Here is a 21,083-nt window from a genome sequence, read left to right on the forward strand (position 1 = left end):
TGTGTGTGTGTGTGTGTGTGTGTGTGTGTGTGTGTGTGTGTGTGTGTGTGTGTGTGTGTTCACTGTTCAGCATCCCACAGCATTGCCGTTGACCTCCTCCTGGTTCCTGACGGGGGTCAGGACAGCAGTGGGGTCTGTCAGGGAATGCATACGGACTCTAGGAGGCTCCATGGAGTTCCCTCTCACTGCGATGTGGTCCCATCCTCCCTGAGAGACACCACACACACAAGAAAATTAAAATAATGCATGGTGACATAAAAATGCAAAACAAAACACTATACAAATTCAAAAATTGAAACCATTTTCTGGTTCACACTAAAAAGACAGGGTCTTGAATTATATTCTGTGGGGTCTTACTCCTATGCCGTAGTCCCACGACTGTCCCTTAGGCTCCATGGGCTGGACTCCCAGGCGATGACACACTGTCCCACAGCTCAGACTGTGACTGCCCTGCACCTTGTCTGCTATGATCCACACCTACATGTCACCAATGATGACATCAGAAAATATAACAAGTCAAATAAGATATACTTGACACGATCACTAATGTCCTACATTTTAATCAAACCTTCCCACGATCACTCTTTCACACATGCAAACGATTACAAATATAATATATAATCACAAAATAAAGGCTGGGCAACCTTTATATGATCTACATAAGAGGAGCGATAAAAGGACAGAGAGGAGGACCGAGAGAAGCTGATTGCTTGTTGTATAACGCCTAGGGCTGACAGGGCAGCTGAACAATTAACAAAAGCTAAAGCTGTATCTTCCCTAAGGTGGCCGTGTCCACCAAAACATTTCTTCCTAGCTGAAAATGCAAGGCGCTTGCCTAAAACGCTTCCAAACGACCTAGTTGAACATATTTCAGCAGAGCAGCAAGCAGAAACACCACACATGAACGTGCAGCGCAGAATAGATGCTCAGTGCCCCTCGTCACGCTGCTGGCATTTTACAGCATAGTGTAAATACACAGTGCTACCATTTAAAATAATTCAAAACATGGCATTGTTCTAGAGGGTTTAAATGGTTAAATCCTGAGATGTTGGTTATAGAGGGTTTAAGTGGTTACATCCTGAGATGTTGGTGCAGCACCCACCTGGTCCAGAGGTCCCACAGAGACCTTGCGTACGTTGTTGGAGAGGTGCTCCCAGGAGGATCCCTGGGGGTAACTGGGAGTCACACCCTGACGGTACCACAGGTTACCTGACAGAAGTTGGACAAACAGACGGAAACCACTGAAATATCATCTGATGCATGGCAGTCAGCGACATGGACTTCTCACACACATGCCATTTCAAATATGCACTTTAAAATGGGATTTCTGAGTTGATGGCTATGAATATATAAGTAATTATGTTCCAATTTCATATTGAGTAACATGTTTTTTTAACACCTTTTAACACCTTTCCTCATAAAGTACAGGCAGACACATGTTTGAAGGCATAGTGATCTATAATGTTGTAAATATTGAGATTTAAGGCAAATGTTTTTTCCTGCATGGATATAAAGCAGGGGTTTTCAACAGGTGGTCCGTGGACCACTGGTGGTCCGTGAAGGTATTGCACGTGGTCCCTGACCATGCATTTACTGTAGTAATGTAGTAATTTAGTAATATTTTCTTCCATGGAACAGTGCAATAATGATCTGGTGATGATGCGTCAATGTTGTCAGTTACTCGGAGGTCAAGAAACTCTACAGAAAATCTCAAGAAGGAGAAGTGTATGGGAGCCGTTATTATATTATGAGCCGTTATTACATTATGAGTTGCTACATGTCTGATTGAGTCATCATTATTAGGAAAAGTGCCCATATAATCACATGTGTCTGCTCACTCATACATAATTACAAAACATGAGTTTAGTGGAAGGTTGGATAAAGTAAGAGAATGTTATAAGGGTAGCTGTGGGGTAGGAATAGATCAGTGGTTCTCAACCTTTTTTTTGTTGCTCTGGACCACTCACATATTTCAGTTAAATAATGCCTGGGCTTGAACGAATTAAATCAAGCCCTTAACAGTCATTATTTAATTGCAAGCTTTTTCTCCCACACCACGCCTATTAATTCAATATATTAATATTTTCTTACATTTGATGGACTTATCAAATATTATTTTAATACATTTTACAAAGGTATTTTATTATTTTTACATTTATTCTGTTGTATGTTAAAACATTTTCCCATGGACCACCTGCAGGCCTAATTATGCCATGGACCACTATTAGTCCGTGGACCATTGGTTGAGAAACAGTGGGATGCAGACATGGGATGCATAGCAAGTGTTACCAAAGCACTAATCTTAGTCCATATCCCCACCCAACACAAAAGTGGTCCCCAGGTTGATTCTTAGTCAGGGTGGTGGTCCCTGATTCACAATCAGTTGAAAACCCCTGATATAAAGAGATGGGCTCAAATGATGGTTGGAAGGCTGACAGGGACGAAGCCTGGCTTGTCGAGACAAGAAGAAGCACCTGACTCAAATTAATCCTGTCCTTCAGTATGAAAAGACAGAAGACTGAGAACTGAAGTGAAAAGCTGCAACTATCAAGAGAAAGGCGACAGAACAACCATGAAGGGCCAAGAGAATTGTAGATTTTCATTTTGAATCTACAGCAGCAGATTCTGCTAAATAGCACACCTTTCAATCTGAGAGGGAAAAGACTTCCAACAATTTGGCCCAGCGCGGCATTTCAACACTCATTTTGTTTGTTTATATTTCGCCATCCATGTTCCTATATGTAACATATGTGAAAGTACCACATAGTCTCTTTACCATTCTCATCTACAGCATAGATTGATGTCCTCCCCACAGACACCTGCTTCAGCTTCTGTTTAGATGGCGAGGGAATGTGGTACCAGCAGTCTCCTGCAGAGGGAGACATAGCCCACACACCAATAGCTTCAGACCCACATGAACATCATGTCCATTTGTAAAGGTCCTTAGACACAACGGAGTGTTTATTTTGTGCAATTAATCTGTTCAAACTGTTTCTTGACTTTCCGTGCATATACAATAACAAGATCATTAAAAGCAACAGCAGAGGCATCCTAGAAAGTAAGAGAATAGGGAAACAAAACTAAAACAATGTACAGTTCTTTAGTTTTTCTAGCACTCTCCTACTGACCTGCAGGGCTTTGTCCAGACACAGAGCCCCTGTAGAAGGCCGACCCGTCCTTGGCGATGGCCCACACCTGGTTGACCGCCCCAATGGAGATGGACTTGAAAGGCTGGTCGGTTCCTACATGGAGCCACGATGAGCCCTAGAGAGCAAAGAGTTTTTCAAATATATACTGTATATCTCAACGTATCGATTAACCACTTAAGTGTTGTTTTATACTTTGTCACGCAGCGGTGCCATACACATTGTGAGCTTGTAGATCTGCTATTTTCACTATTTATGAAACTTATTGAAATGTTTTCACCTACAGTATAATGACATGCCCAACCTACAGTATAACGACATGCCCAAAATAGGGATTGATCATTAATTGATTATTTGATCAAATTATTATTTATAATCAATGAAATTGATTGATTCGGCTAACTGTTGCACCCTGACTCACAGCAGGCGTCAGTGCGGTCACCCCCAGACGACACAGCACATCTCCCTTGTTGCTGATGGCCCAGAGAGGCACCACCTCCACGCTGCACTGAGACGAACACGGTAGGATGGTCACGTCACTCAATGGGATGGGCGGGACTTCCTGCCAAGGCCCAGTGGTGGTTAATTTACACTTCCTATGAGGACAAATAAACACACCTGTAAGAGTCGCAGCTGCATTGTTTCAGGGGTTTCATGTTAACTATACAGTAGATACAGTTATGTTTCACGGCACTATTGACTAATAAAAAACTATATTCATTTGTTTCATGTTAATCCCTATACTAATTATTGCTAAAATGTTCTTATGTTGTTTGCAATTGTTGCAAACCTTCAGTTTTTTGCACCTTAAGCCTCTCTTTGAACAAAACTCTTTTCTTTGGCCTATTACCTGATAAATCAACAGTAGAAATATAAAAAAGATTACCCCATATTTATTAAATATATTGTTAATAGAGGACATAAAGGCATGGCTTTTCTTTTTGGACAGCTGAGCAAACGGTCAAAAAGCAGTTTGCAGTGTGTGGGACCTGCTGAATAAACACTGTGAAAGTAAATAACCATGTTGTATTTCTACAAACCTGGCCCATCGCCTGCGACGTACAAAGTCCTTCATAGTCTTATAACCATGATATGAACTGCATGGAAAGACGAAGAGCAGGAGTGAAGGGAGAGAAGAGAAACAGAAATTAAATGCACTTTCCAAACTGTGGGAAAGAACGTGATTTCAACAGATGGAAATAGAGGAAGAACGTTGTGTGAAACTCACGCTGGGAAATCTGCAGCGTATTGCCAGCCCTCCCTGTCTGTCCCTCCTGAGACACCATAGTCAATAGCCCAATCAGACACCTGCAAATGCCAAATACAGGAAGTGAACCAAGGAAGTAGCTATAGCTGTGATCAGTAAGGCTATTTAAAAAATAGTCTGGAGTAAGATTATTGATCATATATTTCAGTCAGACATTCTTGTCAAGATTGAAAAAAACTAAAAACATTTACTGCAATGATATTGTATTGTATTTGGCAGTGCATGAAACAGACTCTGAGATCACAAAACCTCCGAATCAGAGCCTAAAGATACAGCTATTACATGAAAATGATAATAGACTCATGAACCCCTCATAGGACAGAGCCTAAAGATGCAGAGCAAACATATGCTGTACATACGGTGTAAACCTAAATTGAATGACATGCTGACACAAATGTCAGCATGTCAGACGTGATGACCTAAATGCTACTTCAGGAGGAGCCTGGGGAGGCGGAGGGAGCTTGTTCACTAATGAGCCATCATAGTGCAAGCAGCTGGAGAGGTGCATGGAAGAGTGAATTTCAGTCTGCTTAAATAGACCACATAGATTGAAGCATTAGGATCGTGATTATATGTACGCGCCTGGTCTTTACTACCATGATGCTCCATGTATCCATATATAAAGGTTGTTGTTTGTACAATATGTGTATACATTGACTATGTGTGAGTGGAGGTTTATGAATAGGTGTGTGTGTGTGTATGTGTGTGTGTGTGTGTGTGTGTGTGTGTGTGTGTGTGTGTGTGTGTGTGTGTGTGTGTGTGTGTGTGTGTGTGTGTGTGTGTGTGTGTGTGTGTGTGTGTGTTAGAGGTGTGCATTGGCACTGCACTCACGATTCAATTCAATTACGATTAACCTTGTAATAATTCAATTCGATTCGATGATGCATTGTGATGCATCACACTTTTTTTATATTACTGCACAACATGGCAACTTTTTAATCAGTCAATACAAGCAGTCAGATATACTGAACAACATATACATCTGGCTGCTGCTCTATGCAATTAGCAATATGATAAAAAAAAGAAGAAGAAAAAAGTATATTATTATTATATATATTTTTTATAATAATAGATTTTTGACATTTGTGAATGGATTCATAATCGTCCATGTCCGCATCGCGATTAATCTATGAATCGATTATTTTTGATACCACTAGTGTGTGTGTGTGTGTGCGCGCGCGTTTGTACTTACCCATGTCCAGTGAGGGGAAGGGGGTTTACTGTTGGTCTTGGTGCACTCATGAAGTCCTGAAGCATCGCTCCACATGTAGCGGTCCGTAGGCAGACCTCTACAACACAGGGCAAAAGCTTCAAGTGAGTCAACAATAAGTCCACAGTTTAAAGGGAAAAAAAATCTATCTCGGTTAAATATTCAACCTTTCACATTTTCCTGTTGTATTTCAGTACATCACCTGTTGCTATAGCCGGTGACTGGGTTCCACCTCTGGTTCTCATAGATGTAGACGCTCTTCACGTCCGTCTGGGTGTGGATGTTGTCTGTGCTGTTGGCCAGCTCCTGGTAGAAGCCTCCTCCATAGCCCCCGGTGTACACCCAGGCCGTGTGGTCATAGCCAATGCCCCACACCACACCGGCGCTGCTACACTCCACCACACGCAGGTGGCCCCCAACATGACGCCAGAACCTGTGGTACAGAACAGTACAGTACTATTGAACTGCAGACAGATTGGCCAAACTAACAGGCTCCCTAAATCAAAACTTTGACAAAATTGTGATATTATATGAATAATGACTGTAAACTAAAAAATAGTGCTGTATGATTATGCAAAATTCATTAAGCAGCCCTACTATAATTTATATTGTCATACTCCAGAACTACTCCAGAATCTTTAGCAGTGGTGTAAAGTAACTACTGTAAGTACTGTACTTAAGTCCAATTTTGAGGTATTTTGACTTTACTGGAGTATTTCCAATTTTAAGCACTTTTACTTCTACTCTACTACATCTCAATGGCAAATATTGTACTTTTACTCCACTACAATTATTTGAAAAATGTAGTTACTAGTTATTTTGTAGATTTTGATTATTATCACAAAACATACAGTAACCACGTCAGCCCTATATACATTCCGGCCATTTGAAAATAGCCGATCTACAAGCTCTTGTAAAAACATTCTGCATAATGAGTACTTTTACTTTTGGTACTTTAAGTATATTTTGATGCCAATACTTTTGTAATTTTACTCAAGTCATTTTTTAATTATGGACTTTTACTTGTAACAGAGTATTTCTACCTTGCAGTATTGCTACTCTTACTTAAGTAAAACATTTGAGTACTTTTCCCATCACTGATCTTTAGACAGGATAGCAGAGAAAAACACACTGAAGGCAGAGAGGGGGCTTAGGACATGCAACACACAGGTACTGCCGTTCTTACATTAGGTCGCAGGGTGTGGGGTAGGGCGTGGCCTCCAGACCAGAAGTGGGCTCACTGACAAAGATGTCCCCTTTACAGGTGACTGACCAGATGGCCTGTTTGGAAGGAGGGCCCTGGATTCCCCTGGAGTCACAACACGACGCGCTCAACAGAGCCAGCTGGAGAAGGTCAGGCAGGGAGGGAGACAGATATAAATGGTGAACCATTTTGTGCATACCACCTGGCTCTTTACTTTACTAGAATAGAGAACCAAAAACTAAGAAAAGGACACAGAGCCACTGTTGCTTCTCTCTGCTATGCACACAAATAGAAACGGACACTGTACTCTCTGAGATACTGTAAATACACATACTCAAATACTATACAGCTTCTAGCACTTGCTTCTACATGCAGCCTTATGACCATTTTCACACTTTCAGACTTAAATTAATACTCCAGATGTTACTGTGTACAAACTTGTTGACTGCTGCCGTTTTAGGAATCGGTCTGATTAATTCTTATTCAAACATATGCCTTGAACATCTTTACTGTGTTTCTTCAAATATGCTGTTAACAACCTAATTATAAAGGGTAGGCGTCTTAATCTTATGTCCCATAGTCATTGGTGAACTATGCCAGTTAGAAGTGTTGCATTAAAAATGTGTTAAAAATGTAATTATCATTAGGTACAAAGAAGTATAAAGGGTTTAAGTGGTTAAGATCAATCAACAAATGTGCTGCCGACTCAGAGTTTGTGTTGCAGGGCTGTAACTATCGATTATATTCTTAGTGAAATTCTATGGATTACTTTTTTGATTCTTTGAATAATCGAGAAGCAGGTTTTGTTTGGGATAATCTTAAAAATTATATATCAACAAATCAATGCAAAAACATTTGTAGTTTTTTTAAATAATGGACTAAATCAGTCTGTTTAAACACCGATGCCCCATTTTATATTTGTCGTACAACAGCATCACGCACAAAAATATCCTATCTACAGTTCAAGCTCACATCATGATGGATTGTGAACTTAGATCAATTAATACGATTAACTGCAGTTGCACCCCTACTGTATTGCATGCCACTCCCCTTTCTAAAAGAGAAGAAAGTGCAGAGGAAGGACTGAAACATACCCAGTCATGCATCTCCTGCTCCGTGGCAGCAGCCAGCCTAATTGGCCACCTCTGCTTGGTCCTTTCCTGGGTGTAGATGGCAAACGAGTGCTTCGAGTCGTTCAGCACAGGAACCAAAATGGTCACCTCGTTAATGAAGGCATGCAGGTACTGCAGAGACACATACAGAGGACAGAGTGACACAGTTGGACAGCTGGGGCAAAAAATACAGACAACACACATTTTGTTGAAGACTGTGCCAATTAACAACCATGATGTCAGAAAAAGGGCAGAGAAACAATATATATCGTATAGCAGAGAAGAGTCTATGAATGTAGCCAGCCATATTACTGATTCATTTCAGTAATTCACTCCAGAGGGCATCATTTCATATAGTAGTACAGCACATATAGAGGATATGTTAAAGTAGCACACATGTGTAACTTTCCTCTTCTACCCCCTTGTGCTTGCTCAGGGGATACATTTAATCTTGACCTTCAGGTAAAAAAAATTGTCAATTTGTGGCCACTTGGGGACCGGAAGGTTCCCAGTTCGATTTGTGTCAATTTGTGTCAATTCGATTTGTGTCAATTTGTGGCCACTTGGGGACCGGAAGGTTCCCAGTTCGATCCCAGGCTCACCCATTGTTAGTGTCGAAGAATCAAGAATTCAAGAATAGCAATAGTATTTTTTAAAAAAAAATAGTTCCCCAGCTTATTTTTTTATTTATCCTGGCCTGTTCGTTCATAATAAGCCTGATTGTCAGAGGGAAGAAGCTATCTACTGCCAGTGGCTCACCTTCTTCTCCTCGTTAAAGTTGTAGTAGATGAAGAGGATGCCGTCCTTATTGCCATCTGGTCCAGAGAACTGCTCCAGGGCAAAGCGGACATCCACCCACTTATGTGGCTTCCAGTCCCTCCACCACTGCATGGTTCCTTTCTTCACCCACACCGACTGAAACACAGTGTGACAGCGGTCACTGAGTTTGCTGCACAATTTCAAACCCCTGTAGCTAAGCGCAAAAAACAGTGATGAAATTATGGGAAAAAAAGGAAATAAATAAAGATAAGAACAAATGACTATTTTGGACTTGTGAGATAAAGAGCTTGAAGCATGACAGTGGAAGACTGTATATTTCAGTGTTTTTCCTTTCTGAGAAGAAAGAAACTCAACCCTGTAAAGAGATAACGGCACAACTCCATTTGCTAGATAACAGTATGAAATGAAGAAACTGGCTGTTTTTCATATAGTGTGAGTGTGAGTGTGAGTGTGTGAGTGTGAGTGTGAGTGCGAGTGTGTGTGTGTGTGTCAGAGGCTCTGCACATCTGTAGCAAGCTAACATCCGCAAGCTATAACACTATGATAGCTATTTTGAAGTGAAGTGGTGTGTATATGTGTGCATGTGCATGTGTGTGTGTGTGTGTGTGTGTGTGTGTGTGTGTGTGTGTGTGTGTGTGTGTGTGTGTGTGTGTGTGTGTGTTGGTGTGTGGCGTGTACCTGCTCTATTGCCTGTTCATAGTGTTTGAAGTTATCCATCTCTCTCTTGGTCCTCTCGCTGAGCTGCTCAAAGATCTGTTTCCTCCAGGCTGCTGTCTGGGCTGGGCTGATGGACAGACTCAGGTTCTGGACCGACTGGGCCAATGCTGGGGACAAAACAAAACATCAACTCCCAGAAAAATAACAAACCTGCTCCTCCTATATTAACCTATTTATTTATCCACCTCTTTCTTATGTAACGACCACTGTCATTGCTCTTTATCAAATTCAGTCCAATACCCTTAGTGCATGTCTGTCTGTCTATCCCAGTGGCAAGGCACACTGGTGTGCTGTGAGACATGGATTTTTAAAATGTATTTACTATATTAGTACTTTGTGCGCACTCATGTCCCAATACAGAGGCACATTCTGAACCCTAAAAAGCTTTTAATCACTTCCAACCTGGCATCCCTATTTTGGGCATGTAATTATGGGTGAAAATATTAATTAATCATCATCATTAATTAATCATTCTATTAATTAATTAATTTACACACACACACACACACACACACACACACACACAGTTTGAAGACCACTGGTCTATCCACCCCTCCCTCCCACTCCTGTTTCAGCTACACTCACTTGCAGAGTTGGGAGAGCAGCTGAACCAGTTGAGCTGCGAGTGGCAGTCCACAGAGCAGCCCCCGCCACTGACCCAGGCCCACAGTGGATGCTCGTCGATGCCATAAGGCTCCTCCAGGGCCAGGCTGTAGGTCGCCACGGAGGACAAGCTGCAGGTGTCGGCCGAGTCCAGCGCGGCTCCGGGCAGCACCCTGTCCTCCTGACACTGAGCCTCCTCCAGGTCCACGTTGCTCCACTCCAGATGCCCCCCGGACCTACTCGGGGAGAGGACCCCCTGGAGTCCTGGAGGGGCGAGGGCCGAGTTTGGTTCTTCCTCCGGGATGGCCGGGCTGCCGGATGTTTTACCTGCAGTGGTGGAAAAAGTACTCAATTTTTTTACTTAAGTAAAAGTATCAATACTGCAATGTAGAAGTACTCTGTGAAAGTCTAAATTTACTTAAATACGTAAAAGTACAAAAGTATTGATATCAAAATGTACCAAAAGTATTAGTCTCCTTTCTTAAAGGTTGAAAGGCTAATCCTTGTGGATGACCCGTGTCGCACGTAATTTGGGGCAGCACTTCTGGGGAGGGGGAAGGGAGGCGGGGGGGTCCCTTAGTTTTTTTTTTGCTTAAGTTTGAGTGTATTCTTTTCATGTTACCTGTCTATTTTGTGTATATGTCTGTTTGTTTTTGTAAAAAAAAAAAGAAAAGGAAGCAATCCATGTATATGAACAGAAATGTATAATCCTACCCTGTGTTTCACAATAAAAAAGATTTGAAACACAAAATGTACCAAAAGTAGAAAGTACTCATTATGCAGAATGTCCCATCTCACTTTTTCAAATGTATAAAAATCTTTTGAAAATAGCAGATCTACAAGCTCACAATGCTTCGCATCGCGACGCATTGTGAGCTTGTAGATCGGCTATTTTCTAATGGCCAAAATGTATATACAGAGTATGGAAATACTCCAGTAAAGTAAAAATACCACAAAATTGTACTTAAGTAAATGTACTTAGTTACATTCCACCACTGCTTACCTGGGTCTCGGTCGGAGACGAGCTCAGAGATGAAGCTGTCGCTGGTGACTTTGGGGATGCGGGGTTTGGGAGAGTCAACAGCATGGTCAGAGGAAGGGGGATCACTCGCGGGGGCATCGGGGGGCGTTTCGGAGGAGGAGTAGGTGGGGACAATGTGACTGGCTGCCGCTGGGCCTCTCTCTTTCTCCGTGTCTGACTCCACGTCACTCACTGACTGGGCACGGACCTCACCGGTGAAGAAACAGCCAGCACTGAATGACGGAGAGACAGAGAGTGGAACCCAGTAAAACATAAAAATTAGTACAACTTGGCTTGATTCATTACAATCTAGAATGTGTTGCACGTGTTGTAAATAGATATGACTCATGTCTGTCAGTTGTTGCAAACACTGAAAGGCTTCACATTATTTGTTATCTACACAGTACAGATATTGTTTTTGTAAATCAAGATCAGAGAGAATTGCTGTTCGTTGAGAGATAGGTTGCTTATTTAGCCTGTATATGGAACAAGCCTTCTTAGACAAGATGACTAAGTGTCGGCCCTTAGTCGCACATATTACAGGCCTGGGTCTGTAGACTATGTATGTTAACTAATAGTGTTGATAGTGTTGATATATGGCAGTCTTGTACGGCATGGTGTTAAAATGACCCATTATCACCTCAGGATATAATAATATCTTTCCTTAAATTGCATCGCAGGCAGAATTTGAACCATATAGAGTCAATCATTTGAACACATTCCAGATATCAGTCTCACGTGCAGCTTCATTAAGCCATCTCCCTCTGGTGGACATTATGTTAAATCAAGTGTAGCACATTCAGTACTTGATTAAATTTCCTCACCCTCTCTCAAAATACATGATTAATGACTTAATTACGCATGTGCGTGTGTGTGTGCACATGTGACTGCACTGTACTCCACTGCAGTAAGTAGGTCATCCCAAATCTATGCAGACTATCTCTATTTTAGCATTGCACTCTTGCACTTGTGCCTGGAGAGTAGGTGTGCGAGTTTCCACTGCAACATGTCCCCTCACCTGTGCAGACTGCCAGCGCTGGCACTGGAGTGTGAGCGGTCTCCATCTCGGGGAACACTGATCACCTTCCAGGCTTTCCCACTGAGCTCACTGGACGTCACTCCTTGTCGGAAGTAAACTGCCCTGTCCTCACAGCCGATGGCCCACATCTACACATCACAGCATCAGTCTCAATCATCTCTAACTGAACTAGTTTTCTTTCAGTATAAAGTATAGTATAGTATAAAGAATAGGGCTTGCGACTGGAGTATTGCATGCTGGAGTCCTGAAGTGGAGAGTTGTGGCAAACAAACATAATGTACTGTACCTGCTGTTAAACTTTTTAGTTTAAACTTAGTTTAACCCATGAAGACCTGAAGCCAATTCTACAAATGTCTTCTAAATCCCAACAGTATTCTGAAAATCAGTGTTGCTCAAACTTTTTCATGTCAAGGACCACCCAAAATGATATGTATTGGCCGCCGACCCCCATCTCAAAATATTTTGTTTCAGGGACCCCCAGAAGCAAAGATTTTAGTTACAAATGTTCGCTTAAAAATATATATATATTCAAAGATTGGCACACATTTTCACGATTTCTTAAAAATAGCAGATCTACAAGCAAGTGTAAAATAATGCTTTTTAGCTCAAATCAAAAAATTACACAGAAGCGTTCCAGGTCTTAATGGGTTAAAATAAACAATGTCCAATTACCTGAATGTATGTACCGCCCTGTGTTTTAAAATGTTAATAAACATCACACTAATCAGTATGAACAAAGTATGTATTATGTTCTCAGATTCTCAGCCATTCGGTTGTGATTTTTATTGATTGAATACTTTATTAACAGTTTGCAAAAAAGAAGGCACTGTGGCACAGATTTATATTCACTAGCCTGGAAACCAGACGAATCTGCCATTGCAAAAAAAACAATTGCCCTCTACTCAGTGATATCAGTCTGGCCATGCCAGGCTACAGTATATATTCACCTGGTCATTGAGTCCCACGTTGATCACAATCATTTCTCCCACCATGCTGATCCAGCCTGAGCCACAGGGGTTGTGAGAGTTCACGCCACGCCTGAACCACACCTGGATGGAATTAAATGCAGAATATCAATCTATCAATCATAAAATCTTATTATAATTTTTTTCACCTGCTTGCCATACTGATGCTACACCCACAGAATGTAAACCACATGAAACCTAGCATCCATATTCTGGGCATGTCATAATAATAAGCAAATTCTACAAAAACAGGTGACCATTCATCAACAATAGCAGATCTACAAGCTCACAAACACTATGTATTATAAGCTTGTAGATCTGCTATTTTGGGCAAAGAGATTAGGTATAGAGTGAAAAAGGAGTTGACCAAGTATAGACCGCGGGGGAACCCGGTAAATAAAGTGTATAAGGTTTAAGTAGCGGTTCATATTTGGAAGACTAATTATTATTTATTGCACTAATTCAGGATACATGCAGTGATTTCTCTAATGGTTAGCTTCCCAGTATGTCCTTACTTTGTTGTCCTTGGTGAGGGCCCACACTACGTTGACACCCACAGCTACATGGATGGCAGCAAGCTCCGAACTGGGAGAGTCCACCACCACCCAGGACGACCCTGGTACCCAAAGAACGTTATCCTTGTTAACCAATTTGTATTTCTATTTAGTTAACCAGGCACTCCTGGTTAAATCATTCACATCATTTTTCACATGACCAAGAGAACAGCAAGGCAACGGTTATGTTCAACAGCACAATACACAATAAAAATATGTCAAAATGAATCTTTCGTGGAATTAATTCACATCAATTTAAACTGCCATTAGAGTAGATCCATACAGAAGGCGATAAAGTGACGCAACAATTTTTAGAAACAAGGTCGATTTCCCACCGTGAATAAAAGCATCAACCTGTATGAATGAGACATAAAACCAAATGAATAGTTGATGTGAACACATTTCCGGATCATTAACTCGTCACACTCCCGGTGGGTAACCTTCAAATCGCACACATAGCACATCATGAACAGTTAATAATAATAATAATAAACTCCTTGGGGTGTTTGTTTTTTTGTCACTATATATTTTGCACAAATGAAATGTGTCCTCTGCATTTACCCATCCTATAACTACTAGGAGCAGTGAGCAGCCTTTCTACGGCGCTTGGGGAGCAATTAGGGGTTAAGAGTCTTGCTCAGGGACACACATCAACACATTGCTGGCCTGGCCTGGAATCGTACCTGGGACAACCAGGGGCTCTGGCTCCCCAGGCAGGCTCATTAACCACTCAGCTATGGTACAGCACTTCTTCTTTTTTTTTTATCTACAAAGCGCTCCACAATTAATACCATCAACATGCAGGAAAGAGCACAATGACAAAGTGAGAAGCAGTGAAAGACTGTACAGGGATAGACACCTACCCTGGGGGCAGTCTCGGCCGATGCCCTCCCTGACGATGAACTGGCCTTCCCAGAGCACAGCCCAGACCAGGTCCCCTGGACCACAGCTGATCTGGACCACCTCTCCAGGCACAGAGATCTCCTCCCAAGAAGTGCCCTCCGGACTGTGGTGCTCAATCCCTTCCCTGAACCACACCTGGATGGATGGAGAGGAAGGAGAGAGAGAGAAGGAGAGAGAGAGAGAGAGAGAGAGAGAGAGAGAGAGAGAGAGAGAGAGAGAGAGAGAGAGAGAGAGAGAGAGAGAGAGAGAGAAGGAGAAACAGAGGAAAAGGGTGACAGGAAGATGTGATGTGAGGGGAAGAAAGGAATAAGATGGAGGAAAAGACGGCCAGGGCAGGAGAATGTGACGGAAAAAAAGAGATGGATGAGACAGGGCATTAATAATAATAGGGGAGAGAAATTAAGGCAATAGGAAGACAGAAGCAAGAAGAGAGAAGAAGAGATGAGAAGAGAGCGAGAGAGAGAGGACAGAGACGAGATTAACAAACAGTAGGGCTGCAATTGTTCTGTGTGTGCAGTACAGACAGAGTTGTTTGTTTGATGTGTCAGAACACTGTGACGTGTGACCTTGCCGTGGGCTTTAGAGCAAAGACAACCATGTTTCTCCTGGTGTGCATGTGTGTGTGTGTGTGTGTGTGTGTGTGTGTGTGTGTGTGTGTGTGTGTGTGTGTGTGTGTGTGTGTGTGTGTGGAGGGGGCGGGCGGGTCTGTCAGCCTTTGAATGGACATCTTTGTAGCGGTGTCATTTTAATTGTGCACATGTGTGTCAGTGTTGCTCACCACAGCCTACATCACCGAGTATGCATCATGTTGTGTGTGTGTGTCCGTGCGTGTATGCGTGCACTTATGTTTAAATATAGTAGGGTTTCTGTTAGCACTAAGGTGGCAGCTGTGCTCCCTGGTTTGCGTGTGTGAGTGTGTGTGTTGTACCTTCCCCTGCAGGGACACTGCCCACAGCGACAGTCTTCCTCTGGGCTCCTCACTGATCTCCCAGCCTCCACAGCTGATGTCGTTAAAGGGGTCCGGCAGAACTGACTGCTGGGAAGGGATCTGTCGGTACATCGGAGGAGAGATAAGCACACACACACACACATAGTAAAATCCTCAGTGTCCATTTAATTTAGTACATTTACTTGTTAACCCATTAAAATCGGGAACGCATCTGTGTAACCACTTAAACCGTTATTTTATGCTTTGGGCTATTCAAAAATAGCAGATATACAAGCTCATAACGCGGTTATGAGCTTGTAGATCGGCTATTTTTGAAAAATCATGAAAATTTGTGCAAACCTTTGGATATATTAAGGCAAACATTTTCAACTCATATCTTTGCTTCTGGGGGTCCCTGCCCTGGAACAAAATATTTTCAGATGGGGGTCCACGGCCAAATGCATATAATTTTGGAGGTCCTTGACAAGAAAAAGTTTGAGAACCACTGGTATAGTAACATAGGTTTTTCAGAAAACTGTTAGGATTTAGAAGACATTTTGTAGAATCGGAACCTCAGGCCTTAATGGGTTAAATTAACACTCGACACACACACACACAAAACCCACCTGGGCCCAGGTGTCTCTAGCCTTATATGTCCTGTACCGGATCCATCTTCTGCGGCGGACACAGGAATTCCACTTCTTGTCTTTGGTGTAGGCAGCAGGGAAGTCCATGGCGTAGCTCCAGCCCTGCACACACATTTCAACCGTGTGACCATTGAAATGTTTGCTTGCTAAATGTTGCTGGGTTCTTTTCTCTTTCGTTTTGGATATTTTAACGGTGTTTATCACTTACATTGATTGTTAATTATTATTTCAGTTTTGTTTTTATTATAGATGATGCATTGCAAAACACAGAAAGTGTGTCATCTCTTTGCTTGTGTGCCCTTACATTGTCTCCAATCAGCCAATCTATTCTATCACTATCACACATACTGTAATACTGTATAAACAGCAACACAAACCATAGTACTACACAAAACACAAACAATGCACATATATACATTCATAAGTCAATTATATATAACATGATAATAATATATTAGGTGAGGGGAATACAAGGAGAGACTTAAGAAGGTTATTGCTGTTGCTGTTATGATGACACCTGAATTTCCCTCCTGGGATCAATAAAGGTTTATCTTATCCTAATGACACAGATTATGAGAAGTAGTGGAGAGTGACAGCATAGAGGATCAAGGATCACTTCTTTACACACGTAAAACAGTTTTGTGACAATAAAGTTGATTCTGACTCTGATAGAGGGATTCTGGTGGAATGATGTGAAAGAGAAACATAAGAGACCGTGATAGAAAGATAGTTAGACAGAAAGATAAGTCTTCCCAGCTCATGGCTGAGATAGAGAGAGAAAGGTAGGGCAGAGCAAGAGAGGCTGAATAATAGAGAGAGCGAGCAGAAAGGATGTAAAAGGAAAAATAAAAAAAAAGACATTCACCTCTTTTTCAGTGGGCTCTCCTTCGAAGTTCTCGTCCACGTGCCATTCAGCCTCCCACTCCCAATTGGCCGAAGGGAGCTCAAAGCCGTCCAGTGGTTGGTGCTGGAGACCCGTGACATCACTCCACTGCCAGCGGTCGCTCGGCAACAGGCGCTCCGAGAAGCCATCCACGGGATTCCACCTCTGAGAGAAAGACATACGTAAAGAGATGGGGTCAAAGAGCCCACGCACGTATAGCAGTTTTGACAGCTTCCTTGGAGAAGAGACCATACTGGGAGTTTCATAATACTACAAACTGGGCTTTCAATGCATAAAGCACAATTGAAAGTTGTTGGTGACATTCTTTTTTTTGTGTGGAACGTTTCTGTTTTGACTGTACATTTTTGGTAGCACTTTTTTTTTGGATCATTAAAAACAAAAGATCTTTTGCATCCACGAAACCTCTGTGGACAGGGTTCTCCTTGTTTGATGTGCCGTGTGCAAGCATGCCTTTTTCCTTTCTTGGCTCCATGTTCCTTTGCCGTATAGAGCGCATATTGTCTCCCCTTTGTGGTGACAAACACAAGTAGCTTTAATCAACTATGCAGGGATTTTTTTTCCAATTTTGAGCATCCAGTCAGATGTATCTAGTAACTCGCCCCCAAAAAACTAAATGTGAACATCTAACCTCATGGAGCTCCAAATGGATAAAAACATTGTTAATTTCATACACTAGAATTCCTGAGGTACTAAAATGGCTATAAATTCCGTGCTAATCAGACCCACCTGGTTCTCGTAGGTTTCCTCCTGGTAGCGGATGGGCAGGTCGGAGGCGTGGACGTTCAGGTAGATGTTGTGGTCGCAGGCGATGCCCCAGCAGCACTGCTGAGCGGCCGTCACGCGCTTGAACTCCAGCAGAGCGTCGCGGCATTGCTCCCACTGCTGCCCCGCGGTGGACAGGCTGTAGACGCGGCCATAGACGTCCACTGCCCACAGCAGGGACACGGTCATGGCTGCAGCACCTGGAAGCCCTGGAGAGGAGAGGAGAAGAGACGGGGAGGGGAGTGGAGGGGAGGGGAGGAGAAGAGTGGATGGGAGGGAGGTAAAAGGGGGGAGAGGTTCCGGTTAACTGAAACGCATCTGTGTCATTTTTAGATTTGAGCTAAAAAGCATTATTTTACAGTTTGGCTATTCAAAAATAGCAGATCTACAAGCTCGAGCTTGTAGATCTGCTATTTTTGAGAAATTGTGAAAATGTGTGCAAATCTTTGAATATATACGTTTTAAAGCGAACATTTGTAACTCAAGTCTTTGCTTCTGGGGGTCCCTGGAACAAAATATTTTGAGATGGGGGGCCGCGGCCAAATGCATATCATTTTGGGGGTCCTTGACATGAAAAAGTTTGAGAACCACTGACATAGTAACATAAGTAAAAAAAAAGTTTTTAGAAGACAGTTAAAAACAGACATTTTGTAGAATCGGCCTCAGGTCTTAATGGGTTATGGTTCAAAGTTTATGCATTCCCCGTTTTTTTTCTGAAGGGCTGCAGAAAGAGTAAAATACGGACATCATGGCAGAGGAGGGGTAAGGTGTCATGATGATGTACAGCAAAAAGGAAGGAAAAGGCTGCGAAAATCACAGCAGAGCTGGATGAAGAAGGCAGTGACACGGTATCATGGGGGGGTAGGGCAATTAGGAGTCGGGGAGAAAATGTAACATCTGATAACTCAACTGTTTAGTCAGTAGAGGCCCATATAATGAGATCTAACCATAGAACTATAGCACTTCCTGTGGTCTGTGTGTCTGAGGGGAGCTGCAGCATAATTGGCCACCACAGACAGATCCAACTGATGCATGTGAATCAGCAACTGGACAGACTGCTGACCTTCTGTTGAGTTGTCCTCGTTTCTTCTCAAGTAGTCTGACGAAGGCAAAATGTAGCCCAGCCGGATTGCCTATACAGTCCTTTTTTTTTGTCTTTTACAACACTACACAGCTCCTTGCTGTTTAAACACATCTGACACTGTAGTTTTGCCATAGTAAACATTTGATTGTGTGTTTTCTCATATAGAGGCGAGCCCAATACAACACAAGGTAAACACTCAGATCAGAAATCTCAGTTCTGAAATAAGAATTGTGTAAAATTAGAGGTGGAAGGTGGAGCTTTGCACATTAAGCAGGCTCATGTAATGAGATTGGATTGATCCTCCTTCCTTGGCCTCTGTGTGCTTTTGTCTGCCTCTTTTGAGACTTCTCAGGTGTTGCCATTATATTATAACATGACGTTCTACATGGCTCACATTCCGGATGGCGAACAAAGCTATTTTACAATGGGTCTTTTTTTAGCCTACGTGGCAAGAGTAACTGGATAATATAGCCTACATGTATACATGTAATTTACGGCATGAAAACAAAAAAGGTTTTGTGCAGCTGTAATGAAAGTGAACACAGTGAGTGATCACCGCACTGGCGCCAGACCAGTGATGCTCTTCAAAGGCGTGACCACCATCACAAGCAAAGCCATAAACCATGTTTTGAAAGGCAGCGACTGTAAAATATAAATACCAAAACAAACATGACCACTGAAACGATCAATAAAGGAGGAAGGTGAAAGTCATATTATGAAACGGGCGTTGAGCAAGAAAATAGAGAAGTAAGGAATGCTTGCATGCATCTGATACTGTGTGTAGTAGACGCCTTGGATCAAGACGATCATAGATGTATTTTTATCAATTTTGACATTTGTATGTACATAAAAATGACAAAATCGATTATATAAATCTATGATCGTCTTGATCCAAGGCTACTGTAGGTGAGGCTGACGAATGTTGTGTGGAATTGTACACATCAACATCAGACAGACAGACAGACAGACAGACAGACAGACAGACAGACAGACAGACGTTCACCTGCGATAAACATTATATGCAAAGGATATCATGCAGTCTAAATATATACAATCTATGGTATAAAGCAAATACATATCAGTGACATGAGGGGAAAATGAGGATGTACAACCAACATAATAATCAGCACAATGTAGGTAGCATATTTAATACAAAATACCAACCTGGTGCTTCCTTTCATAAACGATGTACCTGTGTGAGTGAGTATATAGGCTACACACTCCTTCCTATTCATTCAGTCGCTGAAAATGAGCGATCAGCCTCCTATAAACGCTGAGCCCTGTGCCTGTTTACATGACAATCATCCTCTCCTCGCATTGGTAAGCAGAAGGGATTGGAAGCAGGAAGTTGTCGTGAAGTTGTCTATTCCCATTGGCTGCCTCTGTGCGCTGCACCGACTTCAGGAGTCCACCAGGGGTCGCTGCTAGTCAAATTATGTGAAGGCACCGGTGGTGGAAGAACAGTAGGCTACTCACATTTTTTACTTGAGTGAAAGTATCAATGCAACAATGTAGAAATACTCCGTTACAAGTGAAAGTCTGGTATTCAGAATGTACTTAAGTAAAAGTACAAAGGTATTGGGATCAAAATATACTTAAAGTACCAAAAGTAAAAGTACTCATTATGCAGAAAGTCCCAATGTGTACAAATCTTTCGAAAACAGTAGATCTACAAGCTCACAAGCATGAGCTTGTGAAATATATAAAGAGCTTATGTGGTTAATGTATGTTTAGTATAAAAACTAATAGAATACGCACATCACTTCATTGAGGTGCTGGGTCGGCCGTAATATGAAGAAAAAGAATAAACCCGCACACTCATCTGCTCCAAGGATAATTTTATTGACAACGTTTCAAGCCAAGGCTCTTCATCAGAAGAGCCAAACTGAGTCAAACTGACCTGATGAAGAGCCTTGGCTCGAAACGTTGTCAAAAAAAATTATCCTTGGAGCAGACGAGTGTGCGGGTTTATCCATCCATCCATCTTCAACCGCTTATCCGGAGTCGGGTCGCGGGGGCAACAGTTCCAGCAGAGAGCTCCAGACCTTCCTCTCCTGAGCAACATTAGCAACTTCCTCCTGGGGGATCCCGAGGCGTTCCCAGGCCAGTGTGGAGATGTAATCTGCCCATCTGGTCCTTGGTCTGCCCCGGGGTCTCCTCCCAGTGGGACGTGCAGCGAGGACCTCCCTAGGGAGACGCTCGGGAGGCATCCGTACTAGATGCCCGAACCACCTAAG

General features: G+C 42.4%; 1 protein-coding gene across 1 annotated transcript; it reads right to left on the reverse strand.

Annotated features, from left to right (window-relative positions):
- Nucleotides 1-20,153, reverse strand: tecpr1a (tectonin beta-propeller repeat containing 1a). The gene is made up of 25 exons (XM_080455258.1): nucleotides 20,011-20,153; nucleotides 17,727-17,971; nucleotides 16,962-17,144; nucleotides 16,076-16,198; nucleotides 15,450-15,569; nucleotides 14,482-14,656; nucleotides 13,580-13,680; nucleotides 13,047-13,148; nucleotides 12,079-12,227; nucleotides 11,043-11,293; nucleotides 10,022-10,366; nucleotides 9,398-9,543; nucleotides 8,699-8,854; nucleotides 7,922-8,071; nucleotides 6,810-6,967; nucleotides 5,826-6,056; nucleotides 5,606-5,702; nucleotides 4,375-4,454; nucleotides 4,187-4,243; nucleotides 3,568-3,742; nucleotides 3,129-3,264; nucleotides 2,777-2,869; nucleotides 1,103-1,209; nucleotides 358-477; nucleotides 1-207 (listed from the first exon to the last, which is right to left on the reverse strand). The coding sequence occupies exons 2-25, from the start codon at nucleotides 17,949-17,951 to the stop codon at nucleotides 67-69; spliced, it is 3,621 nt and encodes a 1,206-aa protein (XP_080311384.1). The 5' UTR covers nucleotides 17,952-17,971; nucleotides 20,011-20,153; the 3' UTR covers nucleotides 1-66.
- Between the last annotated feature and the right edge of the window lie 930 nt (nucleotides 20,154-21,083).

Source organism: Gymnoscopelus braueri, assembly GCF_963280865.1.
Source record: "Gymnoscopelus braueri genome assembly, chromosome: 17".
Taxonomy (NCBI): domain Eukaryota; kingdom Metazoa; phylum Chordata; class Actinopteri; order Myctophiformes; family Myctophidae; genus Gymnoscopelus; species Gymnoscopelus braueri.